The sequence below is a fragment of the Alligator sinensis genome, unplaced genomic scaffold, assembly GCF_000455745.1.
Source record: "Alligator sinensis unplaced genomic scaffold, ASM45574v1 scaffold528_1, whole genome shotgun sequence".
Taxonomy (NCBI): domain Eukaryota; kingdom Metazoa; phylum Chordata; order Crocodylia; family Alligatoridae; genus Alligator; species Alligator sinensis.
Genome location: NW_005841846.1, coordinates 587446 through 600290, shown reverse-complemented (window position 1 = coordinate 600290; position 12845 = coordinate 587446). Strand labels below are relative to the sequence as shown.

Here is a 12845-nt window from a genome sequence, read left to right as displayed (position 1 = left end):
ACCACTCCTGGGGACAGGATGGCTTGTAGGGCTGTGGGAGTCTGAAGCCAGGCAGTTTGGGGGAATCTGGGGACACTGCGTGGCATCTCAGCGTGGTACATCAGGGGGCATGTGGCATGGTGTGGAAGGAGGTGGGGGACAGTTGCCATGCAGTGCAGTGCAGTCCTGTGCAGCATATGGCTATGGGTGACGGATGTGGCCCCATGACATCCAGAAATTGGACAGTTCTGGCTTAAACACACAGAAGGATTTTAGAGGCTCCTGGCAGACATTATTTTTCTGGTGCGATTAAGGGGCTACTTGTGCAAGAAATAACAACTAGCTACATGTTCAAAGAATTTATGGCCACATATCAGCCACAAAGATAGTACTTGAAATGTACTAGTACTTGAAACGAACCAGTATCTTTGTGGCTGGTTTGTATGGCACCAAAACTTGAAAATGTGGTTTGCCATGCAGGGACTGCACCAGGACTGGAACCCCAGAGCGTTACCAGTCAGCTATCAGCTTGCAGGGACTGACCAGAAGCTCAAGCCCTAGCATGGTCCCTGCAAGCTGATCAGGATGGCTCCCGGGTTCAAATCCCAGAACTGTCCCAGTCAGATGATTGTTAACTGGCAGGGACTGCCTGTAGCTTGACCCCCCAGGCAGTCCCTACCAGTTGAGAGTTGATCAGGACCATTCTGGGACTGGAGCCTTAGAGCATTCCCTGCCAACTGATGGGAGATCAGGACATCCCAGGAGATGGAGCTCTAGAGCTGTCCCAATCTCCCATCACATGACAGGGACTGCCTCAGGACTGTGATCCTAGGGTACTGGAGACTGAGGTGACTCCATGGATCTAATTCCAGGGCCATCCTGATCAGATGATCATTGGCTGGCAGGGACCACCCCAGGATTCCAGTCCTGGGGCAGTCCCTGCCAGCTGATGGGCAATTGGGATGACTCTAGGGTTTTCGCCCCAGGGCCATGACAATCAGATGATCTTTAGCAGAGACCATGCCAAAGGCAGAACCCCGGGGTGATCCCTGCCAGCTGACTGCAGATTAGAACTGCCTCAGGACTTGAACCCTGGGGCAGTCTCAATCTGTCAATGATCAATGATAGTTGGCCAGCTCCAGGGACCATGGGGAGGCCTTGAATGGGGAGCTAGTCAACGATTAGGCCGATTGTCAGGCACCTAACCTGCCAGTATAGGGGGATATATGGTATGACTGGGATCTGATACTGGATCCAAAAATTGTACCTCCTGCCATGTACAAGTGGCATAGCAGGAAGTGTAATTGTTGGGATCACACATCGGATCCTATCATGCCATTAGCTGCACATTTTCCAGGGGTGTTACAAACATGCACCTTGGATGCTAAATTGTCTAATATGGGCTGTATCTGCTGGGAAGAATTAGGACAGCTTGAAATAGTGATAGGCCCTATCAGCCTAATTTCTTAGGTTAGGACAGGATAATAGAACGTCTTAAAAGTACAGTGCACCAAAATTTAGGACGCAAAGATAATTTAGGTATCAGATATCACCAAGTTAAGAAAAGAAGGTTGATATGGTATTTCTATTCTGATTGGTTAGTAAATGTTTGATTTGTGAATGTTCCTATGTAACTGTGTGTTAGCTTATAATTAGACTATGTTGCTATATGTGTATAAATGATAAATGACTTGGGATGGGTTTGGATTTGTGTACCCTTACATCTATATCTTTTGTTGGCCAGTCTGGTCATCTGACTGACAGTGAATAAACTACAATCTGGTTATAATCTCTAACTCTGTTTACTCAAACTGTCTTGCAGTATGAGCTGACAACCCCTTGGGAGCAACATCATCTAATGTCACTTCCACAGAACTATATGAATTTAGTTATGGTTCATGAAGAGAAGTCAACAACCATTGTTAAAATTACACCCACCAAAAAGAGTTTACAATGAAAGAAATTGTTATAACATAAAACAAATTCTTACCAACTTTGCCTTTTTCAGTATTTGCACTGATTTCTGTCCAAGACTGAGTATCAGTAAGAAGGTGGCTCTGGGAGTCTCGTAATGGCTTCGCAGGAAAAAGGTGACTCTCACTATGATGCAATTTAGAGCCAATTAAAAATACCAAAAAAAGATTAACTTCTGGAAATTTTCTCCTCAAAGCTACTACACATTTTAAACAGCTGGCCATGTAACCTTCTTTCAAAAATTTTTCCCTCCTTATTTCTGTTTGAGTTCTACATTCTAATACAAGGCTTCTAAAACAGATATTTCATTTTTCTTAAGCAAAAATTAGGGATCAGTTAACATATTTTGGTTAATTTCAAGCTCTCCAAAACCCAGCAAAGACAAAACAGACAAAAACAAACAAACAAACAAACAAACAAACAAACAAAACGAAGAATCACATTTTACTGATTGATGGCTAGAAAAATGCCAACTGCAAGCTTCAGTTTCTTTCTACATAAGTAGTCCTGCTTCCAATACTCATGTTACTTTAATTCAGTACCCTTTACCCATAAATAGCAAGAGGATCCTTGCTAATCTAGTTTACCACCCACAGCCAATTTTCTTTTTTTTTTCCATAATCATGTATTAAGAATAATGCAAGAAATAGCTGTTACTGATAAAATATGCAGAGCTAGTTAATTATTGATTACATACAAAAACTGGAGAATATCAAGTGCCAGAAATGCTAGTAATATTAGGATTACATTTCCTTTTTAACAGTATTTGTACAACTAATCTCCAGAAAACAATAAATCAGGTGAAAAAGTTTTATTGGAGAAAATGTTATAGAATTAAAATACACTTGCTTCCTTTTCCATGACAGTGGCTGAGGGCAAAGAAAAATTCCTTCTTTGCAGTGGTATCTGGGAAATCCCAGAAAACAGAATGGTTTATTTGGGGACAGTTGAATCTAATCTGAATTTAAAAAAGACCCTGGTTGCTTCTGCATTAAAAGGTACATTCAAAATGGCATGCTAGGTACATTCCTTTGTCATATTTTAAGTTATGAAGTTATAAAATTGGATACTTATCTCAATGACATGTTTTATTTTTCTGATGCATATATATTTGACTGCACTTATAATATGTCTGATGTAAACAAGTGAAAAGTAGAATATTTACCATTTAAAAGGTTAAGTGATACAATTAAAGAAGAAAGAAGTTAATGATTACTTTTTGGCTGTTGAATTAAGTCCAGCAGGTGTGGATGCTTGTTCAGCATCTTGATTAACAAGACAAGTTGGAAAGGAACAACCATCACCTAGACTGCAGAGAGAAAGAAACTTAGAGTCAGTATTATACTTGAATGAATAATAATATGAATAAAGTCAAATGGTTTTAAAATAATTTTACAATTTCTGCTTCAAACCACTTGTACTTCATAGGATTTGGTTAAAAAAGTACTGTTGACTTCCAAAGAGTATCAACATTTCAATTATTAAAAAAAAATGTAGTCTATATACCTTGTAAAAACAGGCAACAACCAATACTTCTTCTCATCACCAAACACCTGCTTTAGATTTTTGCTGAAGCCCAAGCTAAACCCATTCTTGTCTGTTCCATGACGAAATATAGGAGCTCTGAATGCTTCTAAAAATGAGATAGCCAAAAAATAGAACAAACATAAGTACATTTTTAATTTAATGACAATATTCAGACCACTGCAGTGACAATGGGCCTTCTTGGCCCTGCCACATTTCTTATTTTAGTTCTTTTTGCAACCTTCTCCTGTGAAGGAGAGGTTGCTATTGGTGATACTTGATTACCATTTCTGTATGGAAAGCAGAAAGAGCAGGGAAAAGGTAGGCGTAATCTTCCTGTGACAACAAGGTCAGCGAGATACGGACATTCATTTTTTTTTAAATGAGCTATACAGTCCAACAATATTTCCTTATGCCATGGCATCGTGGCACAAACCCAACAAGGTAGAAGACAGGCAACATTCAGATTTTTTACCCCATCCTCAAATCAAACAGCAACTGGAAAGGGAGGAAGAGGAAAGGATCCATCCATTTGGGAAGTAAAGCATCCTTTTCACATCATCAGGGATGCTACAAGCCAACTTCTGATCTTAATCCTTTTAATAAATACTGTCCTTACTCAAGTATAGAAGTGATTTTGCTCCCCCTGCCCAAATTAGTATGGGATAAAAAGCTCATCTTACATTTGAATACAAGGAAACCTCATCACATACACTGTCTCTCATTAAACTGCTGCCAAAATCAGCACGTGCTCACTAATGGAAACCGACTATGAAGTTGATTAATTGGAGCCACCACTGAGCATGACTAAGCCACATGGCCCATAATGAGTAAACTTATTGATAAATACCTACTACAAGGATAAATTAATACAGCCCATCTGAAGAAGATATATGGTAGTCCCCATTGCACACAGTCCCCCTCAGTGCCAACTCTTTGACAAGTCATGGTGAACCACTACACTGCATACATTTCAACTTCCTTTTCACTCCCACAGCTGAGTTGTGACTTTCTTTCCAATGATTCCTGTTTCTTCACCAGCCTTAAATGTCTGGCAAACATCATCAAACGGGGCCCTAAAAACTTTACCCAAAATCCTTCCGTCACCCCCCTCAGCCTGGCACGTATGATTAGTGTGGCCCTACTCTCCATTAGTGGGTTGCCCTGCACCTCATCTGCATATAAATTTTTGGAGGGTCCCAAGACCCTGTGACAAGAACACCTGGTTCTAGTCATGAGTGGAAGGCTAATCAGCACGTGGATTCTTTCTGGGGATATCTGGAGTATGCACATATGCTGAGTTATGAGGTCACTAAGGCTTGAAATGCTGTTGACTCCGCTGGGGCCCAGCCCAATGGTGAATCATGAGCCTTTTTGCTTTAAACTAATACCACGCACAGTTTGTACTATATAAAAGTTAGGGATGAACCAATCAAGATTTTTTGCTCTGATAAACATGGCTGATTACTGACCAGCCATATCGGTTGATACTGATCTGATTGCTGACATGCAGCCCGGCAGCATGGAGAGCAGCATCTGGCCAGTAAGTCTGTTGGAGGAAAATGGCATGGGGGAGGGAAGAGGAGTGGGGGTGCAGATCAAGGCCCCCGCGGTGAGGGAGGAAGTGGGGCTGGTGCTGCCCAGTCAGAGTGGGGCAGGGTGTGGGACGGAGCCGCTGGCTCATCCAGAGGGCAGGGGGAGGTTCCTACTGCTGTGCACACCCCCAAGGGGAGGCATAGGGGGCATGGAAACCCCTGGATCTATGTGGAAGGCAAGGGTGGGCTGCCTGCTGTGTGCTCAGGGCTAGGGCTGCTCCAGCCTCTTCCCGGCAGCTGCACTCAGGCTGGGCAGGGTGGCTGGAGGTGGTGCTTGGGCCCCCCTCCCAGCACTGCTGTTGCCTGGCCTGAGCACAGCTGCCAGAAGAGGCTAGAGCAGCCCTGGCCCCAAACACACAGCCTGCCCTTGCCCCATGCCTCTCCCAGGGGCGTGCAGAAAATTAGCTATGTGCCTGGAAAGCTATTACAAATTTATAAATTTTCTGTATATAGAATCTAATTAGTCAGGGGTCATCAAGGTGTTCTTATATTCAAGTAAATATGGTAGGACATCTAGGTCAGAGATCTTTATTCTACCTACTCAGATCTGCACAGGAAACCTACTCCAGCCCAAGGACGGATTAATGCATTGGAGATCTCCACTTCTAATTTGTAGGCAAGTTAAGATAATAATTAGATAATGAAGTCCAACTGAAGGTGTCCCACTTGAGTTCTCCTTTCATTAAGCAACTCAAAGTTGGGCCTTTTCCTAATGGGTCCTATACAATACAATAAACCAAAAATATTCTGACATAAAGGTCTTCTGGGACTGCAGAAATGTTCTTTGCTAGCAGGCCTTGAAAATATGATCTTGCAAATTAAGGAAAAATTATCCTTGGGCAGGCTGGTTAGGGAAGCTATCTGAATTTATAGAATCATACAACTGAAGGACTGGAAGGAATCTGTAAGATCATCAAGTCTGGTCCCCTGCCATGGGCAGGAAGTTATTGCACTTAGGTGAGCTCAACAAGGTGCCTGTCCAGCCTCATCTTGAACATCTCCAAGGATGGTGACTGCACCACCTCTGCTGGGAGTATGTTCCAGATTCTGGGGACCTTTACAGAGAAAGTTTTTTCTTATGTCCAGTCTGAATTTGCCCTGTATCAGCTTATGCCAATTGGTCCTCATCCTCCCTTGAGGTGCCTTCCTGAAGAGTTGCTCCCCTAGGTCCTGATGCTCACCCCAATGTACTCATAGGCGGCTATCAACTTGATGCTCAATGACAGCGGAGACTATAGTGTCAGTGTTGTCTCTGGACACAGGAAACAGATCAAGTACATCACATTAACTGTGTCTGAATCTCAGTCTAACAATGGAAATGCAGACTACGGTGTATTTCAAATTGATGCTGTACACAACTTTGTTGAAGACTGATAAGCAGGTGCTTTTAGCATGCATTATTCTGTCCTTATGTACTTTAAACCTGCTCTGTTCAACTGGCACCTGGCTGCTAATTTACCTCAATCCTTCTGCAATGCCTCAGTATTTTATAACCTTGACTACCTAAATATTTTGTATCTTGGCTATCAAGTCACGTCTCAGCCTCTTCCTCAGACTGAACAGGCCTAGTTCCCGAGTCTCCCCTCCTTTAGAAAGTATATGTAAAGCTGTGACAAACATCATAAAAAAGTAATGTAGATGGAGCCTGATTTATTGGTATATTGCTTTGGTAGAGAAGATGAAAATGTTTTATTGTATTTATTTATTTTAATTCAACGTCCAATTATGTCGCTTTATGCCACATTTTCCTTACACTAAATCATTGGTTTTCAACCTGTGGTCCATGGACCCCTGGGGGTCCACAGAGTATGGCCCAAGTGGTCTACGAAAGATTACTATGATTAATCAAAAGTATGTGAATACGCATACTTACAATTCAAAGGGGTCCACACCTCCATTCAAAATTTTTTAGGGGTCCACAAATGAAAAAAGGTTGAAAACCACTGCACTAAGCTATAAGTAATTCAACATGCTTACATGTAGAAGTTACTAAAATAGGAAATAACATTTACTATACATTGTAGTTGCACTGTAAATAATGTTCTTATGCCTCCAACATGCATTCACAAAACCTTGACAGTCTATTACATGAAAAAGTTAGCTATTCTAGTTATTAATGGTTTTAAATAGTCTACATTTAAATAATTTTCCTAACCCATTTCTATTTTCTCAGCTAATGTTAGATGTTGTAGGCCTCCATTAAATAAAAGGAAGGAAAGAACAGACGGAAAAACAAATATAGACTATTCCCCACCTTAAAACCAGCTTGCATCAAGAGCACTCTGTTTAAAGAGCTTAAAAACCTGTTGCTATCACACCAATGAATTATCCTAAGCTTACAGAGACAGTGAGCAGAGGAGACGCACGTAGTTTAGGCCAGACAATGTACTAATCAAGTCAGAGGATCCTGCAGTAACTTGATTATCTGATGCAATTATAATAAGAATATGGCCAAGTCTGTTGCCAGGTAACAGGGACACAGGCTCTATCTATACTTCAAGGTTCAACCATGCTATAACTAGATCTCCTGATGTGTTTATCTTTGAAAGGGCTTTGGACTGCAAAACCACCCGTCAGTCATTGCATTCATTTACTAAACCAGAAGCTGTCTTTAAACCTACTTCTTTTATATCCATTTAAGTTGTATCAGCTGCTTGATACATGTTAATGAACAAAGGGAAATAATACTCACAGATAGCAAGATAAAACATGACATCACTTACCTAATGTAGATTTATTCTTGCTGACTAGCCAGCAATGATATCCAAAAAGAGAAGATAAACTGACTGAAAACATGGTGGCAGCAAAGAATAAAAACATGATATGGAACTTGGCTTGAGTATCAGGAAGGCCATTCTATAGAGAAGGAAAGAAAATTTATAATGTTAGGGTAAGGGTATTCTTTAGCTCTGATAGAATCTGGGTTGGGACAGTGCTATGTCCATGCTGGCTCAAATTATACTGTGCAGAGTCTGAATATTGTAGTATATTCCTTTTTTAAAAAAAATAGCCCATGTTGTTTGTGAGGGGCGTGAATTAGACCATGGTTTTTACCCTTGATAAACAAATGTCAACAATTAAAGCTCTTTATAAGAGTCTCAGTTAAACCTCAATTCAGACTCTAAAGTGACTTTTAGAGTAGCATGTCTTGTACTGAGAATAATGGTCTTTTTTAACCAATCTTGTCAAAATGTCAACATGACTGATTTACAGCACACAAATAACACTACTGAAAATCTAAGGCTGGAAACAGACCTTTTGAGGCAGTTTTAATTGATCTGAGTCAAAACCTAGGACAAGAGAGGAGTGGCACAGTCTTTTTATACAAGTAACTCTCCTAAGTTGTTTTTCTGCTCAGGAAGAGTGCGCAGCCTGACAGGCTTGTCCCTGCAATGACTGGCAATTAACTTGACTGAACTGCTATTAACTTACAGCAGGGGCTGGAAACCTTTCCAAGATGCAGGCTGGAACCCAACTCCAGTCTGGTGTGGGCTGGGCAGCTTCTGCAGCACATCAGCAGCATGGGTGGTGCCGCCGCCACCGCTTTTCCCAGCCCTCTCATGTTCCCTAGCTGGGACATGAGCTCAGCTTCCAGGCAGACAGGAGCTGAGCCAGGGCTGGGCAGCTGGGAACTACGTGCATGTGGCTGCCACGTCTCCCTGGCTCCCACTCCTTATCTACTGCTGCTTATCCCTGCATCACACCACCTACCCATGGCTGCAGTGGCTGCTCAGTTCCCCACTGGCTGGAAGCTGCACCTGCACTGCAGCTGGGGAGCAGGGGACAGGTAGACGCAACAGTAATAAGGGCGTAGCCTAGAGATGCCTGGCCCTACCAGTGTAGCTCCTTGCTGCCCAGCCCCACTACATGGACATGGGCAGAAGCAAAGCCTTCAAGCTTGGTAGGCTGAATCTGGCCCTTGGGCCATACGCTGCTGACCCCTGACTTACAGTATACAGCAATGTGCCAAAAACGTGTTAGCCCGTTTTACCTTGCATACTTAAAGTGAGACAATGGACTGATAGGATCCCAGAACAAAAGGCTCCCAGGAGATCCTTTGTCACACCAAATGTGACATCTGCTTACACCTTAAAGGCATATTCGGTTGTGCACCCAAATCCCAGTAAACAGAATATGTTCATCTACAAACAGTGAGTGGCCCTTGGACTTTTGCCTTGTATAAAGGATATATATTATTCCAACATACTGCTTCTAAAGTTTATCCCTTTTGTACGTCTATGAAAAACACATACCACAGCTGCATGTACAAACACTGGTATTTGAATGTGCTGACACAGGTAAATGCACGTCTAAATTCTTGCTTGTGTTCACAAGCAAGTGTAAAATTAGGCATATTTTAACAGAATGCTATAAAACACATCTTGAGGACACCTATATTGAGGATACCCATGTACCAATACCCATAAAACACATCTTTAAACTCATATTGAAGACTAAAGGTTTATAAATACCAAAACAACAGTTTAAAGTTGAAAATTCCAAATACACATATTGTATTATGATTTTGGTTACAACCTCTAGAAGTATTAAAACAACAAGACTTTGTGTCTGTTTTACATTTTCATTTACATTTTGGTACATGAAGACTTAGCACTGGAGAGATACTGGATTAAAACAAAATCAAAGGAGCGTGGGAATAAATAAGGCACCATGACAAAGTAAAACAAAGGAGTGATGAACTGTCAATGGGGTTACAATCATCAAAGAGTATCAGTACCTTGCAATAAGTTAATTATTTCCAGTAATTTTAGCATTCCCTATTTAGACCCCAATCTTGCAACTTTGTATATGGGCAACCAATTGTGCTCACAAAATGAAGGTTAGTTAATTCATCTTTCTTCACCCCTGTCACAATAATATATCAATATTTCACATGTTAATTATATAACATTTAGTAAGATATGGAAATACAATTACTCTTATTCAACAGATTGGAAAACTGAATTACTGAATAGGACCTTGGCTAAGTTCTTAATAGGAAATCTGTGGCAGATCTAAAACAGAATCAAGCTAGCTGATTGTCATTCCAATGTACTAAACTAGTACCCATCAACTAAATCCACTGGAATTAGAGAAATAGCTCATTTAACATTATTATTTTAACTACATCCACAGAAAGTTAAATTTGTTCTAGCATCTGGAAATCTGGATAGAAAGCTGAAATGAAATGTTATGCATTTTTAAATTAATTTATCGAAAAAATAAAAGAAAACATTCTCTTTAATCTGGTAATGCAAAAACAAAACATACCAACATTTTTTTTTTAAGTCAGCAAATTTACTTGAGCTTTTATATATTTGTTGGTGAGGCAAATCACCCCCTTTTACTGTCAGCAGTTCTTAGCAGGGGATTCAACACTGCTCACCCTTTCCCCACTTCATTTGTCACGGGTATTACCAAGCTGCATTTAGAGAGATCAGTATCTCCAAACACTTGCAGTACAGACTCAGAGCTTTCACTGAAATCAATGAGAATTAGATGTATACAGGATTGGATGCAACAGGATGACAGACAGGCCTATACCTGAAATATGTTATTATTGTATGGCAACAGAACAGAACTTAACAGTAGCAGGTCTCCAACAACCTCTGGCTTTTGTGCTCATCATAAATTTCTGCTCATACATTGGCACAAAATAAGATGAAGCAGCTGAAGTCAGTTAAAACGTATGTTGATGTTGTCAGAGTCAAAATATTTCCCGTATTTTCTTTTCTGGTTTTACACATTAAACCATGTAACGGTCACCATCTTGTAAAGTTGAAGACAAAAATTAAAAGGTACACAACTTGTACCTTCCATATATTCAGAATGTTTTTTGAAGTCTGGTTCCCATAAAGCAGAACCTTGCTTCAAGAAAATTGAAGGAAGGTTCTGCTTTATGGGAACCAGACTTCAAAATAAACCAGACTGTGTGTGACACAGATTTCAAAATAAAACCTAAACAAATGAGTTGCCTAATGTTAAATACATAACTTATGGAGATCTGCAGAATTCTATAACCACCTTTTCACTATCCAAATATGTATTAAGTACTTACTGTCCAGAATTTGATAAAATATTGTAAATCTGTTGCAGCAATAAAAAGGCAATACAGTAGAGAATAAGCCAAGAAAAGAAGAAAAAATTTGTAATTGGAGAATCCAACGCAGTTGTTCACCCTGGCAATGACAATAACAAAGTAAATGAAAATCTGGTTGAAAAATATTTTTATAATCATTATTGTAGTAGAATTTAAAACACTCATTTACTGTAAAACCAGTTTAGCATCATATTTAAACCAAGTATTTGTCCACATAAATACATTTTACGTCATTTAATTACATCCTCTATTTTTTCCCTTATTTAAATATTTTTATTTTTGGCAAAACTGGGAGACTGGAAAATATTCACATAGTATCCTAAAAATAGTGAAATGCTACCACTGAGTAAACAGGAATTACTTAACACATGTAACAGCATAATAGCAAATAAAATATCTTATTTAAATCAGGTTCAAAGACCTTAGTAAAAACCCTATCTTCCTACCGTTTAAGAAATGAAAATCCCTTAAATTTACATATGTAAAAAGAGTTAAATTAATAGTACTTATACATTAACAATTTATTACTACTGTGGCTCCACTTTTAAGTGCCCTATTTCTTTATGAAAGCCTAAATCAAGGAGATCATTATTTAGTGATTACAATGTGAGACCAAAGTTTTAGTCCCCTGATCTGTCATTTACTGGCAATGTGAAATTAGACAAATTACTTAATCTCCCCGAGTCTAAATTTTTTTGTGCATAAAATAAAGTTAAAATTATATATATCTGGTACATATTTTGACAGTTAGTCTGTCAAAGCATTTAACTAAGCAGTATGAAAATATTATGCATCATACTCTATATTAATGCTCTTTAAATACAAAGTGGCACAGTAGAACTGATTAAATAAAATATTTTTTAGCTCAGAAATTACTAAATTGTTACCATGGAGAACTGGCAGTAACATGTTACAAGTTTCTTCTACTTTTAATTAGTTATTAAATTGCATAACTGATCAAATGTCCCTACTGACTTCAGTAGTACAGGATCAAGCCCCAATTAATATACACAAATAATATAATCAGAGGGCTATTTTATCATTAAAAATGGGAAGAAAAGCATGCATTGGTGCATCTCAATATTCAAAAGTGATCCAAAAATTAAAAAAAAGTGAGGAACCCTGGGTGAAGTCTGCTTCTGCAGTATGCTTCTTAAGGAAACAAATTCTCTTCAATGTATTTTCCAGAAGACTAAAATGTGATCTTGGGGAAGTTAGATAAAGCTCCAAATACTACATAAGTTATCCTTTATCTCCATAGCTTGTTATTTCACCCCTGAGTTTACCATATAACAGTTCTGTCATTCCACCGCATATTACAAATATGATAGTGTAACAGTGGTGTTGTACCTGTGATAGTCCAGACATTATGAGAGGGGCAAGGATTTCTTAAGGTGATATGTTTTATTGGGCCAGCTATGTGGTTGCAATAGGCAAGCTTTTGAAAGCAAAATATTCTGTGTCAGGTCTGATCAATTACAAATTTAGCATTACTATTTAAATGATTACTTAAAAGTATCATTTTAATACAATCACTTAGCTGCTGCTAAGTGAAGTAAAATAGGATGCAGTGTGCATTCATGGTAAAAGACTGCTATAATAAAGATAATAAGAATACAGTTAAACTGTATTTCTTTTTCTTTTCAGTAAAACGGGACAGAAACAAAAATAAT

At 39.4% G+C, this 12845-nt stretch overlaps 1 protein-coding gene across 3 annotated transcripts in view; it reads right to left on the bottom strand.

Annotated features, from left to right (window-relative positions):
* The window catches only part of ZDHHC2 (zinc finger DHHC-type containing 2), a 72626-nt gene that overhangs the window by 14288 nt on the left and 45493 nt on the right, over window positions 1-12845 (bottom strand). For all 3 annotated transcript variants that reach the window (XM_006015855.2, XM_025207427.1, XM_025207421.1), the window contains 5 exons: window positions 11131-11251; window positions 7796-7928; window positions 3460-3586; window positions 3170-3262; window positions 1970-2079 (listed from right to left, as the gene is read on the bottom strand). In XM_006015855.2, coding sequence (XP_006015917.2) covers window positions 1970-2079; window positions 3170-3262; window positions 3460-3586; window positions 7796-7928; window positions 11131-11251 — 584 coding nt within the window. The remainder of the gene's footprint in view (window positions 1-1969; window positions 2080-3169; window positions 3263-3459; window positions 3587-7795; window positions 7929-11130; window positions 11252-12845) is intronic.